The 24,444-nt window shown below is 38.1% G+C and overlaps 1 protein-coding gene across 2 annotated transcripts; it reads right to left on the bottom strand.

The window, feature by feature from the left end:
• Positions 1-13,318: 13,318 nt before the first annotated feature.
• On the bottom strand, positions 13,319-22,951 carry si:ch73-206p6.1 (phospholipid scramblase 1). 2 transcript variants are annotated; one of them, XM_047349112.1, is made up of 7 exons: positions 22,863-22,951; positions 22,133-22,222; positions 21,200-21,242; positions 20,904-21,124; positions 19,121-19,282; positions 18,532-18,693; positions 13,319-15,406 (listed from the first exon to the last, which is right to left on the bottom strand). In XM_047349112.1, exons 2-7 carry the CDS (start codon positions 22,199-22,201, stop codon positions 15,377-15,379), a joined length of 687 nt encoding a protein of 228 aa, XP_047205068.1. In that variant the 5' UTR covers positions 22,202-22,222; positions 22,863-22,951; the 3' UTR covers positions 13,319-15,376. The 2 variants fall into 2 exon arrangements, with proteins under 2 accessions (XP_047205068.1, XP_047205069.1); XM_047349113.1 differs by lacking the exon at positions 22,863-22,951 and adding an exon at positions 22,560-22,739.
• Between the last annotated feature and the right edge of the window lie 1,493 nt (positions 22,952-24,444).

The following is a 24,444-nucleotide window of genomic DNA, read 5'->3' as shown; positions in this document are numbered from 1 at the left end:
CTCATTAAATCTTTCAAACAAATGGTGTTGTACAACCCACATTAGGAAGATGTTCCTGAAGCGTTTAAATACAAATACAAATACAAAGAAATGTTCTGGTTTTAGCTTGTATTGCTCATAGTAGTTAGCTTGTGTTGAGTATTTAGTACATTTTAAAAATAATAGTTTTCTAACTTTTTTTCAATTAAATTTCAATTCATTTTGTTCAGTTAGCCCCAACTGACAACAAATGTCATTTCAAGGCACCTTAGAAACCAAACCAGTGCAATTTACTTATCGAAATATATAATTAATTTAGTCCAATCATATAGGCAGATTCAAAATAGAATTCAATTCAATTCAGTTTATTTATATAGCGCCAATTCACAACGCATGTCGTCTCAAGGCACTTCACAAAAGTCAGGTACATACATTCTAATTAATCCTAATCATTGAACAGTGCAGTCAGATTCAGTTATTTATTCAAATTGGATAAAAAGTTTTCTATCTAAGGAAACCCAGCAGATCGCATCGAGTCAGAGACTTGTAGCAGTCAGTCCTTCTGGATGAGCATGTAGAGACAGTGGACAGTCACTGGCGTTGACTTTGCAGCAATCCCTCATAGTGAGCATGCATGTAGCGACAGTGGAGAGGAAAAACTCCCTTTTAACAGGAAGAAACCTCCAGCAGAACTAGGCTCAGTGTGAGCGGCCATCTGCCACGACCGACTGGGGGTTTGAGAGAACAGAGCAGTGACACAAAGAGAACAAAGAAGCACTGATCCAGGAGTCCTTTCTATGGGAAGGAAAAGTAAATGTTAATGGATGTAGCTCCTTTAGTCGTTTCATCTAGAAAGAAAGAACAGATCAACTCTGAGCCAGTTTTCAAGGTTAGAGTCTGAAAGAGAACACATTTAATTAGTTACAGTAAAGCTCAGTCAGTATATATGTCTAGGAGAGAGAAAGGGTTAAACACTGAAAGACAGGGCCATGTGGATCATTGGTAGAGGGTGAGCATTAAGTTGTTGCCAGCAGAAGCTTGGACGATGACCCCCTCCAGAAAGTTGTCATAGGTAGACACAGAGTCAGGCCAGGTGTAGCTTCTAGGAAGAGAAAATAGAGAGAACATAAATTTAAAGCTGAAGTAACAGCAAATAATGCAAAATTGGAGAATAGTGTAAGAATGTAGCAAAAGAGTGAAAGTGGTCATTATGTCCTCCAGCAGCCTAAGCCTATAGCAGCATAAGTACAGAGAAAGCTCAGGATAACCTAAGCCACTCTATAAGCCAACTATAAGCTTTATTAAAAAGGAAAGTTTTAAGCCTAGCCTTAAAAGTAGACAGGGTGTCTGCCTCACGGACTGAAAGTGGGAATTTAAAATTATATTCTGAATTTAACAGGGAGCCAATGAAGGGAGGCTAAAATAGGAGAAATATGATCTCTCTTTTTAATTTTCATCAGAACCCTTGCTGCAGCATTTTGAACCAACTGAAGGCTTTTAACTGCATTTTGTGGACATCCTGATAGTAAAGAATAACAATAGTCCAGCCTTGAAGTAACAAATGCGCGGACTAGTTTTTCAACATCACTCTTGGACAGGATATTTCTAATTTTGGCAATGTTCCAGAGGTGAAAGAAGGAAATCCTAGAAACCTGTTTAATATGGGATTTGACATGTCCTGGTCAAAAATAACACCAAGGTTTTTGACATTACTGGAGGTCAATTTAATGCCATCCAGGTTAAGTGATTGTCTAAACAGTTTCTTTTTTAAAGACTCCGGTCCAAAAATGACAATTTCTGTCTTGTCTGAATTTAGAAGCAGAAAATGTTAAGTCATCCAAGTTTTTATTTTTTCAAGACATGCTTGTAGTCTAACTGGTTGGGTTCATCAGGATTTATGGATAAGTAAAGCTTAGTATCATCAGCGTAGTAAAGAGAATTGGCCCAAGTACTGAACCCCGTGGTACTCCACACAGAACATCCCAACTCAATCTTAGTTATGAAATAATGCAGTGAAGTTCAGTGTATTTTACCAATTGGTAAGTTTTCGATCTAAGAAAACCCAACTCATGACAGATTTTTGACATTGACTTTGCGTTTATCTTCCTGAAGAAGCATGTGGTGGCAGTGGATAGTCAGATTTTCCAGGAGAGAGAGACATCAATAGAGGGGGAAAATTTGTATCTTCTATAGCAGGATTGCCAAACTTCAGTCCTCGAGAGATTCAACCCTGCAACTTTTAGATGCATCCCTGCTCTAACACACCAACAAGGCTGAAAGGCATTGTACTTACTTTGTCAATGGCTCACACATATATAGTACCACTATGGAACATATCACTGAAGGAAACCCATTTCCCATCAGTGGTATTTGTACTTCATTTAGAGGACTGAGTGTGTCAAGTTTCCATCCACCAGCACTGCACTATGCTTATTTGGTTTTGGTGCCTTTTCTGGTATATACATCAGATTCTGTGGTAAAAGCCATGTGTCCCCTTATTCCTTTGGGAAAACAGATTAATAAGGCAAAAACACTGGCATTGAATGTGGCTTCCATTTCCTGTCAGATTCATTTTGTGTCTCTGTTGAACTTTATACCAAATGCTTCATATCATTTGTTTCTCTGCATTCCTTATTAATAAGAAAAGACCTACCGCACCCCATGGTTTCCCTTCCTGGCAAACACTTGACAGGACAATTGTAATGCCTGACAGCTGATTGTTGCCATAATGACATCAGCAAGTTAATGGTGTGAATCTAGATTTACAAGGAGTAAAGGAGCATAATAAAAGGAGCATAATAAATTGTAGATAGAATGCTATAGAATAGAGTTGTCCCATATGCTCTAACCATTGTTTTTTTGGCAGTGAATGGCGGTCCTGATGACTTCCAGCATATGTAATGACATCATGGGATTATAGATTTGAATGCAGAGTGAGTAGAAATTCAAGCTTTTTTATGAAGTAAATTACATGCTTCCACTGAGGCCCTGATAAACCTTGGAAATGCAGAGTTGTGCCAGAAAGTCAGCATGAGAAGCTTGACTTGAATGTCAGCTATTCTTTTTTACAACTGTTTAGCATACAACTGACACTACAGTGAGTTGGGGCTGGCATGTTTATGGAAATTGGTGTGTCATGAGAAAATTACCACTTTGACACTTGCTGTCTGTCTCCCGCATTGTAACACATCTGAAAAAGGTCACTCCCCCATTGTGAAACTCAAACACAAAGTACTAACAACAGATTACCTCTCCTCTTGGTCATTGTTTAAAGGCGTCAGTCCTACATTAGTATTCCAAAGCAATCTTCAACAGCTCAAATATCTGACAAAATGTATTCATTATTTGTTCAGTCGCTTGTGAGGGTCTGCTTGAAACATAAAAATAACAGGATGTGTGGGGCAGAAACCAGTGCTGCATTTTTGCAGGGTGTTTTGTAGACACATATTATCTTGCTTCATTTCCCTGGCTTATTTCATTTCACACCTACCACCTATTTAGAAATTAGATGTTTTCTAAGTTTGAGGAAACCCTTACAAAATGTGTTAATGTCATCTGAGTGGTTCTGTTAGGCTTAGAGCAACGGAGGAACCCAGAATGCAGACTAGCAGGCAGCATGACGGTAAGTGCAAAAGGATTTAATTAACAAAAAACTCACTCCAGATGAGGCAGGATCAAAACAGGCAGATGAGGCAAACAAGACAGGCATGACATGATCGAGAAAAACAAGACGTGAGAATGATTGAGATAACTATGAGCATGATCCAGAAAGCAAGACATGAGCATGATTTGAAAAATGTTTCCGCAAGGAATAAACAGAACGGAGGTGTATATATGGAGTGTGAACCAGGAGGAGCAAGGAGACAGATTAGCTTGGAGCAGGTGAACCGAATAAAGATAATTGGCAGACAGAACAAAACGTGGCTGGAGCAAAACAGACTCTTGAATAGAAACTAACAGAAACTAGAACAACATGAAACTAAAGGATGAGCAGATCCAAAAACCAAACTTGACAAAACATGAACAAGACTAAAACATGACCAGAAAAATAAACAGAAGCATGATTCAAAACTTCAACTGTGAAATAACATATAAAGAAAAAACCCGAAATAATAACAGGTTCATTATCCTATCAATGTCATGTTCTGTGAAGTACTTTGAAAAAACCTTTGTGCTCCTTAAATTATTGCAGCCTAAAACTTCTACGTGTTTCATTGGACTTTCATGTGACAGACCAACACAAAATTGGACTAAAAAGATATTGTTTTTTATATTTTTATAGTCTGAAAAACATGGCATGCATTTGTATTCAGACTGCTTAGCTCTTTACCCCTAAATATAATCCAGTGCAACCAGTAGCCTGCAGAAGTCACCTAAGAGAGCCCACCTGTATGTAATTTAATCTCAATATTAATACAGCTGCTAAGATTCTGGAAGGTTTGTTAGAAAATATTAAAAGTATTGCAGAATTCTAAACATTTCAGATGGACATGGTTGTCCACTTAAAATGACAGGCTGGGAAAGGAAAGCATCAATAAGAAAAGCTGCCTAGAGGCCAACAGTACGTCTGGAGAACCTGCAGAGATCCACAGCACAGGTGGGTGCTCCAAATCTGCCTAGGAAAATGTCACATTCAAAAGAAAAGTTTGAAAGGTAAAAAGGATGCCCCCTGATGCTGACATTTCAATTGGTAATATGCTTTATTATTTAAAAAAGTAAAGTCATGCAGCATTCTTCCATCATGTACTTGATATGTGCTACTTTGTGTTGGTCTATCACATAAAATTCCTAAAGAACACATTAAAGTTTGTATTTGTAATGTAACCAAATGTGCAAAACTTCAAGGGTTGTAATCATTTTCCAAGACACTGTGTTTGCACACCTCTACCTTTCTAAGTTGTTACTTGCAGATATATAGCAAGTTGTAGGTGGTGGCAGTTAGACTGGCGACAACTTTAAATGTGGAGGATATAGGAGGCGTGGTTGAGAAAATTACATTTAATTGTGCAACAATTATCAGATGCCTCAGTTAAGAGGTGGCTGCGGTGAGTTGGAGGTGGACAGAGTAAAAGGCTTGGAGCCCATGTGGACAAAAAGGCAAACCTGCAAATAATTACCCCCACTTTGCCCAATACCAGTGGATGCTGTAAAACCAACCCTCAAGCTAAAAACACTTTAACACAATGATCACAATGTACAATGTCACATTTTTTAATTTATTTTACTTTATTACTAGTATCAGTTAAACATATAAACCTGCAGACCTAATGAAAAGCAATAGTGATGTAGTTTCTTGACAACAGTAATGTCTCCTCTGTTTTGGTGGTATTGTGGAGACAGTGGGTTTGCAAGCACTGTTTATGTGTAATTAAGCCACACTAGGAAGACAGACTCCAAAGAGGATGCCTAATAATGAGCGAAAAACATCTTAAAGCAAACACAAAGATTTTAAGATTTTTAACTAATCTTTTTTATTATTATTTTTCTTTAATAACTACAAATAATAATGTTTGGAAAGTTGTAATTCACTTTATGTGATTCAGAGTGCTACACAAGTCAGTATATTCGTTGGAGATGTGGTCTGGACACACCTTGGATTTCAATCTACTTTCTACTCTACTTTAAACTTCTTTCAGTGGTAAAACTGGATGTTTTTGCAATCATACTGGTGAGTCACAAATCCTAGAAACTCAGCTCCCAAAACCTTTTCCCAAGAACCCACAACTGCACCGTGATTGTTGAAGAATGGGTTGTATTTTTATCCTGAACTCTTTGATCACTTCACAGAGACTTTAATTACCAGCCCAGACTGGTGGAAAGAGTATTGGGCATTTATTTAAATCAGCTCATCCTCCTAAAAAAAAACCCTGCGTCATGCCTAGTTTAATTCTGACTCTTGTGGCCACATTGATGGAGACTCTAGGCATCTATTGACCTGGGGTGTGGCGCAAGGGTGGACTGGAGAGGGCCCCTTAAGGGGATTTGCCAACACTGCATTTAATTAAAATGCCAACAACTGTACCCAGCAGAGCGTATGAAGTTTAATACACATGCAAAGCTTGTCTGTTAGATGTTATGCATGGATAACTTCACTTGCCTTGTATCTAAAACAAAAGCACATTGCAGATTTTTAGCGACAATTGAAGATATTTGCACATCTTAAACCTGCATTCTTTAGTCCTATGAATAAGCATTTCCATTGAGTAGACTGGGGTAGTTGGACCGTGCTCCATTGGCTAGTTTCATTTGGACATCCTTATTAAGTGATCATGTTAAAAAGTTTAAGGAAATGAAGATTAAAACCTGCTACAAACCTATTCTTGCAGTCCACCCTCGCTGCTTTAGAGGACATTTGTACACTACTAATTTTCTTTTTTAAGTGCAGTTTGTAGAAAACAAAATTATTGCTTTGATTTCAATCATTGAAGACAGTGGTTCCAGTCTATATGACACATGATCTCTTTATATATTCTGGAGGTCATGGGGAGAAGGTTGGGTATACGGTGGCTTGAACATTGTTTATAGGGTAAACAAAGAATACTGTAATTTGGTTTCTATGTCAAACACATTGTTATAGGACTATGTTAGAAAGATTTTTGTGGAACCTGTTTAGTTATGTACGTTTTGCATTTTGGTTTAGATATCAAGATTCTTGAACCCCTCCTGAGTCAGATACTGAGTGGTCCACCTTTTCTGGTGGATAACCATGGCCGCAGTCTTAGAGGAGCTGACTTTGATCCCAGCTGCTTCACGTTCGGCAGTGCACAAAGAAGGTCATGGCATGAAGTTAGCAATAGAACAATATAATTTAAAAAAAGAAAAGATGAAACCCTGAGTTTTCCAAATGTGACACCCTCCTCTCCATGCCTACATCTTCACATCTTGTTCATGAACACCTCAAACAGGATAGGGAACTAGTGGCAACCCATGAGAGAGTCCAATCTGCACGGGGAACAAGCTCAACTTTGTGGTAAGAATGTGGACACAGTTCCTGCCTGGGTATACAAGAGCCAGATGGCCATTAGGTCTTTTACAGATCCCCAAAACACAAGTGGGCCAGAAAACCAAATTCCTATCCCCTAAGTAACTGCAGGGGTAAAGATCTGGTACATGATTGATATGCCAAGACATAAGCCACACTGCTTCTCCTAAATCTCAGGTTCAGCAAACAGTCAAATCCTTCTTTCCAACACTGTAATAATTTTCCAGGGAGGATGAGAAGTTTGATCCTTGACAGCTGGAATACACTCTCTGGTCCCTGGTCTGTCTTCATTCCTACTATTCACTAGGGCTCATTAGATAAGGATTATGACCAAATGAATGAGGATTTGGACCCAAGCTGCTCAGCCTTACAGATACAGATATATAGAGAAGATTCTCTTCATCTAAAGGTGTCAACTGAGTTGGTTTGGGCATCCGATCGGGATGCCCTTTGGAGGTTCTCCGGGCAGGTCCTAGTGGAAGGAGATTCAAAAGACCCAGAACCCGATAAAGGGACTCTTTTGGTCTAGAAACGCCTTGGGGATGAGCTGGAGAATGTTGCTGGGGAGAGAGGTGTCTGCTTTCTTTCCTAGACCTGTTCTACCACAGAATAAACAGAAGAAAATGGGATGAGTTGGTATTTGTGTTTAGTCTTTTAGCAAGTCACTATTGTCCATGTAACTAAAAATAGGATCTGAAGTATTTTTACCACACCAGGCCTTGGGCAGGTCATTCCACCACACGGTTCTGTGATATTATTGCAAAGAAGAACCCCTCTTTAAGATGCCTTGGAATCTAAAAACTCATTAACATGTGCTATCTAAGTATTGTGTTTAAAGCACATAATTAGTTCTAAAAGGAGAGGAAGAGAGTTTAAAAGGATGAGGGGCTGTTAATTGCAAATTAAAAGTAATAGTAGTAACCCAGAATTGGGCCTGCCAGGCTGTAATGACCTCTGTTGCCAACACGCCCAAAGGATAGTGAAGGTAAATTAAACAATAACTTTAAAGAAACAGAATCTTGGAGCAATTTAGAATTTTTTTATATGGAGATGTGATAAAGAAGATCTTTAGCTATGGCAAAGTTACAAAGGTGCACAAGATGAACATAGCAGTTTAGGCACACAAACCCACCAGATCTGACCTTTTACATGTCCTTAGTGGGTTCTTAACAGTTTGCAATGACTTTAGACCTGGTTAAAATTACCTCATATGGTAAACAGATTGCACACAGGAGTCTATGCCTTTAAAACATACGGTTATGGTCAAAAGCTGTTGGTCAAAGTGTCCTTTGAATAAGAATGATCCTTTCTGTATTATTTAGAATTTCATAATAGGTTTTCATCATCAGTGCTAACTTTAATTTATTATTGATGTATCAAACTCTGTGGTCCAAATTTGTCTCTTTAGTCAACGGAAAGATTACATGTCGTAAACTTTGTATGTGCGAGGCTGCCTCAGCCAGCAAGACAGTCTTTATACACAAGGAAAGCTTGTTTTCATTTGATTCTCACTCTGTCACTGACTTTAAATAAAGTAAAAATGTCCATTAGGTTCCAGTTTTTTCTTATTGGCAATGTAGCATGACATGGCCACATACATCCCAAATTCGATCCCTGATTGCCTGATCAGCCCCTTTCCAGATTCTTCAGTTACCGGACTAGCTGAGTTCTGAGATTCAGGCTCTGTTATGAAAAAAAACATTAGAACCTCAAGAAGTCTTGCAAAACCAGTTGGAATGAGGACAGATCAGCCTGCCAATATTTGGTTGCGATAAAGGCTGCTACAGTCGACTTACATTGTGTAAGTGTGTAAATTCTTGCCAGTGGACTTCTTTCCATCTAACTTCAGAAAAAAGCTTCAGCCTAATCAGCAAGTTCCCCAAACTATTTATTTTATTTTTTTCTCATTAGTCGTTTTTTTCATATTTTTTATTCTACATTATGTGTGGTAGTTTATTTCATAGGATAGGTTTGATTTATTGGATACTTCTCTCAATTTTCTTCAACTGGGACTTAAACTGGAAGCATCAGTGTGTTTTACAGAGATTTCTGAGTCCATTTCCTTTCTGTGTTAGTGTTTTGCACCTTGTGTGTCTGTTTTTATGATTAACTATACTTAAACATTTTGTTTTTAGCAGAGTGAATCTGACCCCCCTACCCACATGAAAATGTTTGACAAATAGGCTGAGCGATTAGTACTTCGTTTGTGCTGGTCTGCGTTATTAAAATTATTGTTTGTGCTGCAATAGCCTCTGAGATATTAGCAATTATTTTTAGGTCATTCAGAGGTCCCCCCCCACCCCTGTTTGCTCCAAAATGACCCAGAGTGGTCCCATTTTTTAAGGCTTCGCTTGTGCTGTTTGTTTGTCATAAAATTTTTAGTTTGTGCTACTATGGTTTCTGAGATAACTTTTAATTTCAGACAATTGGTTGGGTTAGGAGTTGCCATTTGTCATAATTTCCTATTTTTAGCTTTTGTATTTGGAAAGCCAGGGAAGTGGCCCGGATGCAACAACCAAATGCTTGACTTTTGGATGCTTTTTCCTCCTTTTGTTTATGTTGGCAGGTCTCCTATTTCTTTTTTGCTTTGAAATATGATTTACATTAAACCTAAGTTCAACCGTTTCCACTAGTCTGGACTGTACAGGTTATATGTCCTGTGAGCCACTTTTAGACTGTAGTTATGAGTGACTGAGATGGTGCAACACGATTTCCTAAATATATTTTATGATGAGGCTCATTTGTCAGATATAAACTACCTTTTGGAAAAAAAAAAAAACAACCTTTGATGTATTAAACAAACTTTTCATGAAGCCCATATATCTGTACTGAAAATATTTTCTTTATTGATCTCATGTAATGTTTAATCTAAAATGTTGTGTTTTCATCAGCTATAAGCAGAAAATCATCATAATAAACAGAAATCAAGGCTGAGAAACATCAGTCTTTGTGTAAATAATCTATATAATGTGTTTCACTTAGTGAATTGATTTACTGAAACTTTTTAAAAATATTTAATAATTTATTGAATATGACTTTACTGCTGTGTGTTGTAGAAGGGATAGAAGGGATTTTGTCTTGCATGGTCTGACAATAATTCAGAGCTTTAAACATTCCCCTAGCCATTCTAAAGTCCTAATAACGCTGCCATAGAAAGGCTAATCCTGTAGGTTCTTTTATGATCTAAAACTTGTAAAATTAATTACTATGTTTAGGGAAAACAATACAAAGATTTTAGGTTTTATCTTTATACAGGCCGCATTTTAGTAAGCTTCTACTTTTTATTTTTAGGTAAGTGTAACGACTCTTTTATACTTGATTCGTCATTTCAGACAAACAGTCGTGATGATTATGTGGTAATTACAAGTTCTGTCTTTAACAAGTGTGGTGTTTTCTTAGGGTCCGTTTGCCATGATGCAGACTCAGCCATGTGTTTGGCCCAGTACGCTAAAAGCACAAATACCACAAATTCCAGTGAGTGTTTGCCTTTGGGAACCCAATGCAGTCATCCCATCGCGGAGCACAATGCATTCCTCAGAATTCCCAGTGCATGCTGAGCTGCAGAAATGATGAGAATAGATATTTTCTTCTGACCTTTAATAGGTTGAAAACGGCTCCTATTGAGGCTCAGGTCTGTATTAATTTATCAACCACAGTCTGCATTAAAGAAAATGTTTTAATGTACAAATAATGTAGTTTATAATTACATTCAAGGTCCATACTCTCCAAAATAGGACAATACAGAAACATTTATTGAATAGGATTTGAACGACTTGGTTAAAGAGTAAAGGCTGCTCTCGCAACAGCATGGGAATCAATCAGTGCTGTACATAAGTTACAACAAATGGCAGCTGGCTGTTCTAGCTGATAAATTGTATTCATTCAGTCAAACAGAACGAACCAAAACTTTCTCCACTGCTGTTTTCTTAAATCTACTGACTCACACACAGTGAGCGTACAGAGATTGTATAGTTTATGAGAACCAAATTGGAGAAAGCAGGGTCCAGGTTCCATTTGACCTGATTTCACTTGCACCAGCTAAAGTCTGTTTATTTCTCACAGGCAGCAAGCCCCTGATGTATTGACATCAGGGGCAATATATTTTCTGTGGTCTGTGTAGATCCCCCAACAGTTAACATTCATTCACACCAAATGTGGCTATTACTCTAACCCCTCATTTCCTAGTACAATTGCAGTTAAACCAAAAAAAGAATTTTCTCCTGCAGTGTACCTCCCCTTGAGGGAGTTTTCGCTGGACATCTGTAAAGTCCAGTCTACAAAAAGATTTGGAGAAAACATATCATCTTACAATTTTCCTCAAACATCTTTACAATGTTGCAGGTTTTCTATGAAAGCAATCTAAATACGAAGATACTAATCAATGGTTATGTTATATATGCAGCTAGACCATTTAAAAGGGAAATGCATGTGTAGAGACAGCGTTTCTTTGCCAATTCTTCCTTGCGCAACAGTTGAAGAACAAACAGTGTCTGAGAGAAGTAGAACTGCCACTTTTTGGGGCTTTTTGTGACCAAACACATGGTTTTCAAATAATTAAAGAAATCTAAAGTGTGGAATACACTTGCTTTCAGCACCTCCTGAGTCCATACATTCCAAAACATCTTAGTCTTTTAGGGTAAGCCTCTACAAGTTTTACACATTCTTCTTTGCAAAATAACTAAAGTTCCGTTAGATTTCATGAGGAGTATCTGTGAGACTCAATTTTAAACTATTGCCACAGATTCTCAGTTGGATTTAGGTCTGAACCTTGACTGGGCCATTCTAACAAATGTATATGCTTTAATCCAAATTCTATTTTAAGATCATTGTCCTGCTAGAAAGTGAACACCCACCCACGTTCAGGTATTTTACAGCCTCTAACAGGTTTTCAGACTTTCCCTCTATTCCCACAGCATGATGCTGCCACCAACATGTTCAATCGTTAGGCCTCCACAAAACACCTGTAATTATAGGGAGATTAATTTACAAACAGTGGACTCTGTTAGGTGACTTCTGAAGGCAACACAAGATTTTGTTCATTTGTTCATCTCGTGATTGAAAAATATTGTTGGAGAAGCACCTTTTTGCCCAGAGCTGGAATGCAAATTTATTATTTTTACTGTTAAAGGTATAAATTTACAAAATTAAAACTATGCATGCAAAATAAATGTATTGTTAATGTCTTGGTGTTAGACTATTCAAGGCAAATGCTCTTTTTCTAACAGGTTAGAGCTTTTTGCCAGAATAAAAAAGATCTAGTCAAAATCATACAGTCGTAATATTAGGCTGATCAAAATTTGGCCTAATGTCTGCACATCAGCTGGTCTGCAAATAGGATGATGGTGCTTCCTTGTTGTGGGAGCTGCACTGCCAAGAAAACAAAAACACGATTTAATTATGTATGTTAATATCTGGCAAAACAAATCTGTTTGTGTAAGCAAAGTGAAAAATGTGGGAGCTGATAATGGTTTGGCAGATTCAAACATCTTCTCTTTGGCCAAGAACAAAACCTCTGCTCTAAATCTGTCATCCTCCGATAAAAGGAAATTCATTTTCAGAAAAGGCCTAACATCATGCCCACTGGGAGGTACCCAAAACCTCCTGGAGGGACTATATATATGGGAACAAATTGGAGTGCTGCTGGGAAGAGGGGTTTTAAGTTTCCCTTCTGGATGGATGAGACAAAGATTGAGCTGTTTGACTCAGAGGAGATGTCAATGGTGGTGGCCACATCCTGCTTTCAGGCAGTTTTGCTTCCAGTGGCAATTTTGCGATGCAGAAGGTGGATTAACCAATGTATTAGTTTGATTAGCTTAAAATTCATCAACTTCACCTCAAATCAACACCTAGACAGTTGAAACTATTATACAGTGCAATATTTCATGACCATGATCACGAAAATACATTAAAACCATGAGTTGAAAAGAGAATTCCAAAAAGCCCTGACCCAAAATTTGTGGACTAAGCTTAAACGCCAGGTCAACGTCAGGAAACCTAGCAATTTAAATGAAATCTACCAAATTCTTCCAATAAGAGCAGTCAAGTGTCAAACCAGATAATTAAGGCATTAAACATTAACCCAAACACCAGATAAGAGCCTGGGTGTATAATACCATATGCTGCATATAGAGAATCTACATTAAAATGAAACTAGGTAAAATTTAATAATTTGCATCATGATCTTTCTCCATTTGTCCATTTGTTATCACAAAGAAAAGTTCTAAAGTGATGCATTCCTTTGTCATCTTCAGGTTGCTAACAGCCTTTAATATGATCTGATGTATTTTTTAAGAGCCTTTTAAGCCTTGTCAATTCTGAACAAACACAAAGATGACAATCAAAAGAACTGCAAAAAAACACATTTTACTCATTTTATTGAGGTGGTTTTACAGACTATTTGCACAATCGAAACCAAGCTCAGTATCAATACATTGCAAGGACTAAACATTTTATTAGTTCACAGTATTAGTGCAAAAGTAGAGTACAGGCTTAAACTGTTCTTGAATAAAACATTCGATTGAGTCACATTCTGTCCTACGCCGATGATGTTTACACACAAACAAAAATGCCTTAGAGCATCTCATACTTGTAATGCACGGTAACATGTTCAGGCCAGTGGGTATAATACGTGTGTTATAAAATTTAGCTCAGGTAAACTGTTTGCTGTTAAAACTCAACTTTAGAACTAGTCATTTCCACTTCATTCATCTCCAAAAGGTAAATAATAAATATTAGACTTTAACTACCCAGCAGAGGCAGGTGTTCCAGCTTTGTACAGTATTTATACCTGTATATTATAGGCCATAAAGCATTTCTGTGATAATAAAATTTATTAAATAAGAAAACAAATGTCCACTGCTTACACTGATTGTTTTAAACTTTGTTTTTTTTATTTTTCTGTGTAATAAGTTCATTTTCTTTGCTTAGTGCAAAGTCTCCAAATCAAGAATGGAAATAGATCTGGAGAATTAAATCCACTTATGATAATTCTACAAGCAGGTGTCGGCACACTGAAGGCAGAATAAAACACGTTGACAAGGGACATCTTAGGTTTACACAGGCATCATCAGCATCTGTGACTGGCAGTATTCAGTAATCTTTACAAAAATAAAAGTCTTTAGAATTTTAGGACTTAATATGACATAAAATGGCTTACAATTAATATTTTTCAGTCTTAATTAGGCTGTATAAAGCAAAAAAATTACAAAGCAAATTGTCAGCACTACAAAAATACTTGCATTAATATCAGCATAATTCATGTTTATAACTTAGTTGTTATAAATTTCCATTTTAATGAAGACCAAGCGGAGGCAAGTGGCTTTGATGAAAGCTACTGGCTTTGTAAGTTTTCTTACATTTAAACAGCAGAAATGTCACAGATGCAATGAAACTGCAAGAAAATGGATATCAAGATCATTTCATGCATGCTCCATTGGGTGGAAACAAACAATTAAACAAACAAATAAATAATTAAATCATCGTGATATACTTAGAATCCAATGCAGGTGTGTAATTTCCAGAATCAGCAGTAATCAGCACTATAGTAAAGCAGCATGCATTTCAACCTGAGTTAGTCCAAAAATACACACTGACATGAAAAACTAATAAATAAATAACTTATTTGCCATAAGTGGGTTTTGAGATTGTTCATTTGGAAAAATGAACCAATACTAAGTAACAATCTAGCTCCCTCTTGTGGTCAGTGCTGACATGTCATAAGAAGCTACAATTAATCCCTAAATAAAATAAAGTAAATGAAAATAAAACATAGTGTAATATCAACTGTGTAAATAAATGTATAAATGCTGCAGAACCTTATATATGACAGTAAATGTTTCAGTTAAAACACACTGAATGCTCAATGGAAAAGTTGCTTTTTGCAGTTACCAATGTCTACATTACATGAATCCTGTATCACTCAATCTAATATAGCTACAATCTTGGTAAATCTTTAAATAAATATCTGCATGACCAAAATTCTAATAACATTAACTTTTCTTTCCAACAGAACATGGCTGTTTTCCCTTTTGAAATTGTAAATTGATGTCATCCTTCTGTAAACATTTTCATAGTAAAAATTTTCACTTTCATTGTAGCTATTGGGTCCCCCAAATGTAAATACACCCTATAAATAAACACGGCAACATCCTTACGATCACTGCTATTCAAACAAAAGAACAAAACAAGAAAGGTGAAGCCATACAGCCCAGAAACATGACAAATAAACCTGAGGAGCCGAAACAAAAACAAACCCTCTATATTTCATTGTTCATGCAATGCTAGAACTTTTGGGCACATTTCTTGTGCTTTCTGTATCCTTTGAAGGTTGTTCAATGAATCTGCATTTAGGAATGATCATCATGGCTTTAGGACCTTGTTCCTTCAGGAATATCCTGTCACAATCCCGTATGGCTCCTAGTTGGTGGTTTCGAAAAACATGAAATCCTGTTGTTAAAAAGAAAAAGAGATTGTTAATAAAGCAAAAACTAAAAGTGGTATTCATGTAACACTTTATTGTTGGGCGGAAATGTATTATCCAGGACTCAAAATATATTTACTGAAGTAATTGACAGATTAACAGTAAATCATACTTTATCTTTATTTCACTATGCACTTGCAGCCAAGTACTACTGATTTGGTCCAGGCAACCTTTAAGCCTAGTCCACAAATTTTAAACATAGTTGAGGTCGAGGCTTTGGAAACGCCACTTCAAAATACAGGTCCTTCTCAAAAAATTAGCATATTGTGATAAAGTTCATTATTTTCCATAATGTCATGATGAAAATTTAACATTCATATATTTTAGATTCATTGCACACTAACTGAAATATTTCAGGTCTTTTATTGTCTTAATATGGATGATTTTGGCATACAGCTCATGAAAACCCAAAATTCCTATCTCACAAAATTAGCATATCATTAAAAGGGTCTCTAAACGAGCTATGAACCTAATCATCTGAATCAATGAGTTAACTCTAAACACCTGCAAAAGATTCCTGAGGCCTTTAAAACTCCCAGCCTGGTTCATCACTCCAAACCCCAATCATGGGTAAGACTGCCGACCTGACTGCTGTCCAGAAGGCCACTATTGACACCCTCAAGCAAGAGGGTAAGACACAGAAAGAAATTTCTGAACGAATAGGCTGTTCCCAGAGTGCTGTATCAAGGCACCTCAGTGGGAAGTCTGTGGGAAGGAAAAAGTGTGGCAGAAAACGCTGTACAACGAGAAGAGGTGACCGGACCCTGAGGAAGATTGTGGAGAAGGGCCGATTCCAGACCTTGGGGGACCTGCGGAACCAGTGGACTGAGTCTGGAGTAGAAATATCCAGAGCCACCGTGCACAGACGTGTGCAGGAAATGGGCTACAGGTGCCGCATTCCCCAGACCTGGGCTACAGAGAAGCAGCACTGGACTGTTGCTCAGTGGTCCAAAGTACTTTTTTCGGATGAAAGCAAATTCTGCATGTCATTCGGAAATCAAGGTGCCAGAGTCTGGAGGAAGACTGGGGAGAAGGAAATGCCAGAAGTCCAGTGTCAAGTACCCACAGTCAGTGATGGTCTGGGGTGCCGTGTCAGCTGCTGGTGTTGGTCCACTGTGTTTTATCAAGGGCAGGGTCAATGCAGCTAGCTATCAGGAGATTTTGGAGCACTTCATGCTTCCATCTGCTGAAAAGCTTTATGGAGATGAAGATTTCATTTTTCAGCACGACCTGGCACCTGCTCACAGTGCCAAAACCACTGGTAAATGGTTTACTGACCATGGTATCACTGTGCTCAATTGGCCTGCCAACTCTCCTGACCTGAACCCCATAGAGAATCTGTGGGATATTGTGAAGAGAACGTTGAGAGACTCAAGACCCAACACTCTGGGTGATCTAAAGGCCGCTATCGAAGCATCCTGGGCCTCCATAAGACCTCAGTGCCACAGGCTGATTGCCTCCACGCCACGCCGCATTGAAGCAGTCATTTCTGCAAAAGGATTCCCGACCAAGTATTGAGTGCATAACTGTACATGATTATTTGAAGGTTGACGTTTTTTGTATTAAAAACACTTTTCTTTTATTGGTCGGATGAAATATGCTAATTTTGTGAGATATAAATTTTGGGTTTTCATGAGCTGTATGCCAAAATCATCCATATTAAGACAATGAAAACCCTGAAATACTTCAGTTAGTGTGCAATGAATCTAAAATATATGAATGTTAAATTTTCATCATTACATTATAGAAAATAATGAACTTTATCACAATATGCTAATATTTTGAGAAGGACCTGTATTAACTGGGTCAAAATTCCAATCATCTCACCTAATCTGTCACACTCATCTGAAATAAAATTGATTGTTCAGCAACAACACAGGAACCTGATGTTTCCATTGAACTAGAAACTGCTGAAACATCGGTGTCATTTCCCACAGTTAGGAGAGTTTTATGTCACCATGGATTGAGAGGTTAAAAAAACTAGAAAGAAGTCCCCATTCCAAAGTCATTGCATTTGAGCTCATCTGAACTGCCTTGGTTTTATGGTCAGATGAGGCTAAAATAGAAGATGAAGATAGAACTTTTGGGCCCAATGACAAGAAGTATGTTTTGAACACAAGACAGTTGCATCGACTGTCAAAAAGGATGATGGTAGCATTATGCTGTGGGGTTCTTTTTCTGCCAGCGGTACTGGTGCATTGCACAAAGTAGAATGAATAAAGAGGAAGGAGGACTGTCTCCATCCATTTCTATCTGAGTTGACACTTTGACACAATTGGATGTTCCAACAGAAAAATGATCCCACACACACCAAATGTGGTTTTAGAATGGATAAAGCAGGAAAAAAGTTAGCGTTTTGGAATGACCTATTGAATATTTGCAGTCTATACTTAAAAGCCAGATCCATGCTAGATAACTAACCGAAGTACTCCCCCTATTCTGCCAAGCTGCAGGTATAGACAACCAAATGTCTTCTGGAGAAAGGTTTTACGCTCAGACAAGATCACACTGGCCAGAATCATACCAAAAGCTTGCTGAAGTCTACAGAAAGTCTGTGTTCAACTTGCCAAGGGATATTTACCCAAATACCTATTTGGGTGTACAGTATGACTCTGTGTACATAATTTTGACCATGTGTGGATTAGAGAAAATCCCCAACTAAATTCAACCTTGTGTATCTAATACATGTTTTTAAAAAAACAATATCAAATAAAGCCCCCAAACTTGGCATTCATGCCCTTGATGGGTCCATGTATAAGTTTCTTGGACTGTAGCTCAGACAAACTGTCTTGCATTTAGTGTGACTGGGTTCATTTTGAGTCATAAATTACACTAAATGTAGCCTAAGAGGTAATCTAATTAGTAGGTCGGTAAAGTTTCTATCAGCGACAAGAAACACATTCCTGAGGAGAGCAGGGTCATGTGAGGCAACGACGTCTGCGGCACCCACACTTGTACAGACGCTGCTCCCAAATTGCATCCCCAAACTACATCCTTTACAAGATCTTAACATTACAGGTCATCATCATATTTCAGGCTGATTTATACCCATAAGTATATATAAAAGAAATGCTTTTGATGCCACACTTACAATGAGAAAACATGCTCCAATCATTACAGCTTTCATCCTCACATCCAGATCCATGGGAAACTGGATGCCGAAGTTGTCGGCGTCTGTGAATGCCTCCCGCAGCAGACCTGTCCACTGTTTGCTGATTTTCCCGATCTTACTGACTTCATCCATTGTCAAAATCTGAGGAAAAGCATCCAGGACATAGAAATGTGTTAAATTATGATGGAGTTCACACCATACACTTCATTTGGAGGGGGATCAAGAAACAGTTTATATTTATGTCTACTTTTTGCTTGTGGCCACAGGAATTCCTCTATTTCTGTAATGACTTCCAAGGACTTGAGGGAGGAATCATAACTGTAATATCATGCTTCATTTCTCCATCCCCTGGGTCTTGTAAAATGTCTGCATTGCTGACAGCTCATGTTAGTAAAACTATGCGAGCCATGGAACAAAAGCCAGATTGTATCAAAATGAGAGCGTGTTCTGTTCCACAAAACACTGACTGGAAACATAGCAGGAGGAAACTCCCTGACAAGGACATTTGTAAAAGAAATATTGTTTGACTTTTACAACTGATTGAAATGATTTAAACAAACAAACTCACCTCAAAGTCCACATCAGGAAGGCAGCTCCATCCACAGAAGGGCCCGTGGATCTTCAGCACGGGCTCATTGTGTTCATTTGCTACAATAAATTTAGGGGACAAAGGGTGCCACTGCTGTATCACATAGCCCACTGTGTTACCGGGCGGAGCCTGCACCTCCAGCTGAATAAGGCAGAAGAACGTGATTGGTATTTAAAAGCTAAAGACTACAAAGCTTTCAAAATTAATGCAAAAATATGAATATTCTAAAATGCAAAAGCATTAATAACCTTTTTAACTTTCTTACATTTTGTAACACGATGCCACCAAAGTCAGTGTATTTTAATAAGACTTTATATCCTAGTTTTTTAGGTTGCTGTCCTGCTGGAATTTAAACCCACACCTGAGTCTCGAGTCTTTTGTAGCCTCTAACGGGTTTTCTTTTTATATTTAGTTGCATCCATCTTCATTTCAACTCTGATCATCTTTCATGTCCGTGCTGAAGTCCAGCATCCCCACACCATGATGCTACTGCCACTTGCATCTTACACTAAACAGTCTAATAGGAATCTTAGTGCAACTTTTGATTCAGCTCTTACTCTTGAGCTTAATGTTGGGTTTCTGGTTCGCTCTTGCTTTTATCATCTCAGGAATATTGCTGATTTGAGTTCCACTGTGTCATGCTCTGAACTGGAAGTTGTTATTCTTGAAATTATTGTTTTTACCTGTCTTAAAACATTCTTGAATCGGTTAGAGATGGAGCAAAATGCTTGTGCTAGGCTTTTGACTAGGTCTTCTAAGTACACTCATGTCAGTCCACTACTTTTCCAGCTTCCTTGGCTACCCATTAACTCCAGAGTTAACTTGAAGTTTCTGTCTCTGGTTTTTAGGGCTTTCCATGGACAAGCGACAGTATATGTCATTAATTTTCGAATCCTAATACCCCCAGTAGGTCTCTGAGGTCCAGTGAGCAAAGCCTACTGGTTGTTTTGTGTACCATGCTAAAGGCAAAATGAGACATCATTTGGTGGTGTGACCCCCAGACTCTGGAACTCTTTCCCCCTAAGCCTGCTAACTGTTGACCTAGTGGTATTTTTTGCTATACTTTGAAGCACTTTGTAATATTTTCATCTGTGAAAAAGGCTATATAAATAAAATTTGCTCACTTACTATTTAAAGTGCTTCACCATGGGGATGGTGCATTCAGGATATTGTGAAGTGTTAGTTTGTGTTTTGCATGGAGGTCAAATAGTTTGGTTGTGTCCTCATCTGACCTTAGCACCTTCTTCCACATGTTTGCCATGTCACCTACACATTTCCTGGAAAACTTTAAATATAATTTTCCTAACTTTCTTTCGATGTTGGTTTTCTTGCCACTCTTCAATAAAGGTCAGATTTGTAGAGGTAAAAATGTATGATTGTCCTGTCAACAGATTCAACCATCTGAGCTGTGGATCTCTGTAGCTCCTCAAGAGTTACTTTGGCTGCTTCTCTCGAATGCTCTCCTAGCACTACCTATGGCTTTAGCTGGACGACCAAACCTTTGTAGGTTTGTACTGGATTGTATTAAGGGCAATAAAAGTAAAATGTCTGCCAAGGTTTTATTATTTTCATTTGACAAAATCTTTAAAAAGCATGCATATTTTTCTTCAACTTCACACTTGCATGCCACTTTGTGTGCGTTTATCACTTAAAATCTTATTAGATGTATTAAAGTAACATGCCAAATGTGAAAAATGGGAGCGAATACTTGTGCAAGGCTGATGCAATCTTAGAAATTGTAAGTCCAAGTAACTGAACTCACTTCTTGTAGACAGCAAGGAAAGAAGCAAGACATGCACTTCAGCGGCCTGGTGATGCTGATGACTTCCTGGCCAAAGTTGTCGAGAATATGGATGTTGAAGGGGCGCAGGGGGCCGCAGCACTGCCGGCTTAAACAGTCATTCTCCTCAACAGCATAGAACACGTTCTGACCCATGACGTTTCGCACCTCATACTTGTTATTGCTCTCGAAACCGACGAGGGCTGTGTGAATCAAATCACAAAACATAAACTGCTGTTGCAGCAAAAAACAGAAAATACTTGTTCTACATACTGTACCTTCGATGACCTCAACCTTTTGTTTGATGAGGAGTTGATCCACCTAGAAAACAACAGAGAATCAAAGAAACAAAAGAAACAAAGAAGGGGCATCTTTTGGAAGGAGGGCAGGGTGTCTGCTGGTGTCCAGTGTGTTCTATGAAGCCCAAAGTCAGTGCAGCCATCTACTAAGAAATTTTAGAGCACCTAATGCTTCCATCTACTAACCATCTTTATGGAGATGCTGATTTTATTTTCCAGCAGGACTTCACACCTGCCCACACAGCCTGGTACCTGTTTTAATGACCTTTACTTACTGATTGGCTAGCAAACTTGCCTGACCTAAATGATTCAAGAAGGAAATGAGAAATCGATCAAATAATGCAGACTGATGGAGTCTCAGCAAAGCAAGAGACCAATCACCTCCATGTCATGCTGCACTTATGCAGTAATTCATGCAAAAGGAGCCCTGACCGAGCATTGAGTGAATATACTGTACTGAACACACTTTACGGCAGTACATTATATTTAGTCGTATCTATAGCGGTATTTTTATTTTAAAACATAGTTACCAGTTGTTTTGGGTAAAGGCCCAGCTAGGAGCAAGAGCTGAAAATGAGCAGTAGCTTTAAGCTCTGTACAGCACATAAGTTACACTCTATGTGATGGAGCTATGAAAATAAATTATTATTATTATTATTATAGGCAGGCATATCTATAATAAAGTTTTTTGTTTCATATCTTCATATTTTATGAAACACTGGATGCATTTTATTAGCTGTAATCACTAATTATTGAAAAGCAATGAACTCTTGGAACGCATAATCATGTAAGTAATGAATCAATCTCATATATGAGCTTCACTTTTCTAATTCGATTAATTAAATAAATAAACTTTTCAGTAATATTCTAGGTTTATGAAATGCACTTTAATATGAGGGACCATGTTCATACCTGTGTCAGGTACTCTAATCCTGGGGGACATCCTGGTATTCCTGGGCTGGGCATAGCGTACATATTCATGTCTTCAGAATGCTGGGAGACCTGTTGATGAGTGGGAAGCTGCTTAAAACTGCAAACTGGCGCCATCTTGTGCTTATTTAGGTCACCGTCATCATCAAATGCTGAACCGTCGAGTTGACAAAATTAGACGGGATAGTCTCTTCGCTTCATTTTTTTTAATTTTAATATATTTAAATAAACAAACTGCAGGAAAGTGGACTTCCCTACAATTCACCAAGTCTCGCCCTGGAGATCTGAATGCGGCGAGGGTCTACGTGCTGGTGGGCGACACAGACATACCTGGTTATATCTGGAAGTGAAACGCTTCCAGTAAAACGCTTCCAGATATAACTCAGCAGCGTGGGAAATCCTCACTTACTTTGGTTTACACGCGAGCAACAGACCTAACCGTGAACTCGAACAAAAGCCACGCCAACCGTGTCTCCTCCGTGTGGAGGTTACATCAGATCTCGGTGACGGATCGTGTTTAACATGTTTACTCCCCATGAACGTCTCGTCAAATGGGAAGGGACGAGCGCACACCGACGTCTCATCTGCCCGCTTCTTTATTCAGACACTCGTGAAAAGCGATCCGTGTCCTGCACTTTCCACGCGTGTCAGCCACTGCTTGAAAGTCCACATAAAAGCCGATGAATATAACAGGAGAATCAGAAATACTTACCGATTTTTAACCTGCTACTTCCAATAATAACGGGGCTAATAACGGGGCACTCAGAATGGAACCAAAGCTATGGAATAAAGCTCTAATCTGATTGGACGACGTCACTGCACTTCCTACTCTGCTGCGCCAATAGGAATATAGCACACTAGAACTAAACAAAGGCAGCAAGCAGAAGCCGTTAGAGCTGAATTAAATAGAGCACATGAAGGTGTTTAAAGCTGTTTGGAAGACATTTAATCCAGTTTAACCAGATAATCATCAAATCTAGAATTCAAGAATGTGAGCTCATTATTAAAGCAAAAAATCTGATGGAAATTATAATATCGTACGTTTCACAGGCGTTTCATTTATTTTTCACTGTTGTGATGTCTTATCAGCTCATAAAGGTACAAATCAGCTGAAGGTGATAACAATTTAGCCATTATCCACTTATGGAATTAAAGTTTAAATCTCTGATTTCTCAAATATACAACTGAAACCTTATTTACTTAGAATATAAATCTTCTTGCTGACACACACATTTTTAACTTTGCCCAAAACTTTTTAATGGGACTGAGGTCAGGACTTTCTGACGACCACTTAAAAACATTGACGCTTGTCCTGCCTTCCTTCGCTTTTTATTTATGTAAAGGTTTATTCTAAGCCAGTAGGAAAACAGATACATTATAAAACCAAAAATAAAATAAATATAATGTACCACAGAATACCAACAAAGAAAAGATAATAGTAATAATAACTTGGAAAGGGGTGGGATGAAGGAAAAAAATAGTTACATTACCATTCCTTAATAAATAATAGGATCTGTGCCATTTACAGCTTAGTAACTTTTAAATTTTTCGCTGTCATATCAACATCACATATTACACCAATAACAATAGCCATAAAGGAAAGAATAAACATATGCAATATATAGTTAATATAGCCACATTATACTAATATAAAGTACAGACCAAATCAGACCCCACTACCAGCAACCATGTATTGTGAGCAAACCATTTCTTTGTATCTTGATTTAAATTGATGAATATTTTGGATATTGCTTGAGGTGTGAGCCGAATCTGTTTCAAAAGTTTAACACCTCACACAGACACACACAAACTTGTTTTAGTGGTTCTCACTGATTGGATATTTTACCACAACACCTGAGATTATAACCCCCTTCCCTCCTTGTAAAGAATTTTTGGATATTAGTAGGTTATATAGTTTTATTGGCTTTATGTAGACGTTGTCCAGTATAAAAATCTACTAAATACACTGCTCAAAAAAATTAAGGGAACACTTAAACAACACAATATAACTCCAAGTAAATCAAACTTCTGTGAAATCAAACTGTCCACTTAGGAAGCAACACTGATTGACAATCAATTTCACAGCTGTTGTGCAAATGGAATAGATAACAGGGGGAAATCTTTGGCGATTAGCAAGACACATTCAATAAAGGAGTGGTTCTGCAGGTGGGGACCACAGACCACTTCTCAGTACCTATGCTTTCTAGCTGATGTTTTGGTCACTTTTGAATGTTGGTGCTGCTTTTACACTCGTGGTAACATGAGACAGACTCTACAACCCACACAAGTGGCTC

Source organism: Girardinichthys multiradiatus, chromosome 21 (genome assembly GCF_021462225.1).
Source record: "Girardinichthys multiradiatus isolate DD_20200921_A chromosome 21, DD_fGirMul_XY1, whole genome shotgun sequence".
NCBI classification, from domain to species: domain Eukaryota; kingdom Metazoa; phylum Chordata; class Actinopteri; order Cyprinodontiformes; family Goodeidae; genus Girardinichthys; species Girardinichthys multiradiatus.
The sequence above is the reverse complement of the archived record's forward strand: the minus strand, read 5'-3'. Positions and strand labels throughout refer to the sequence as shown.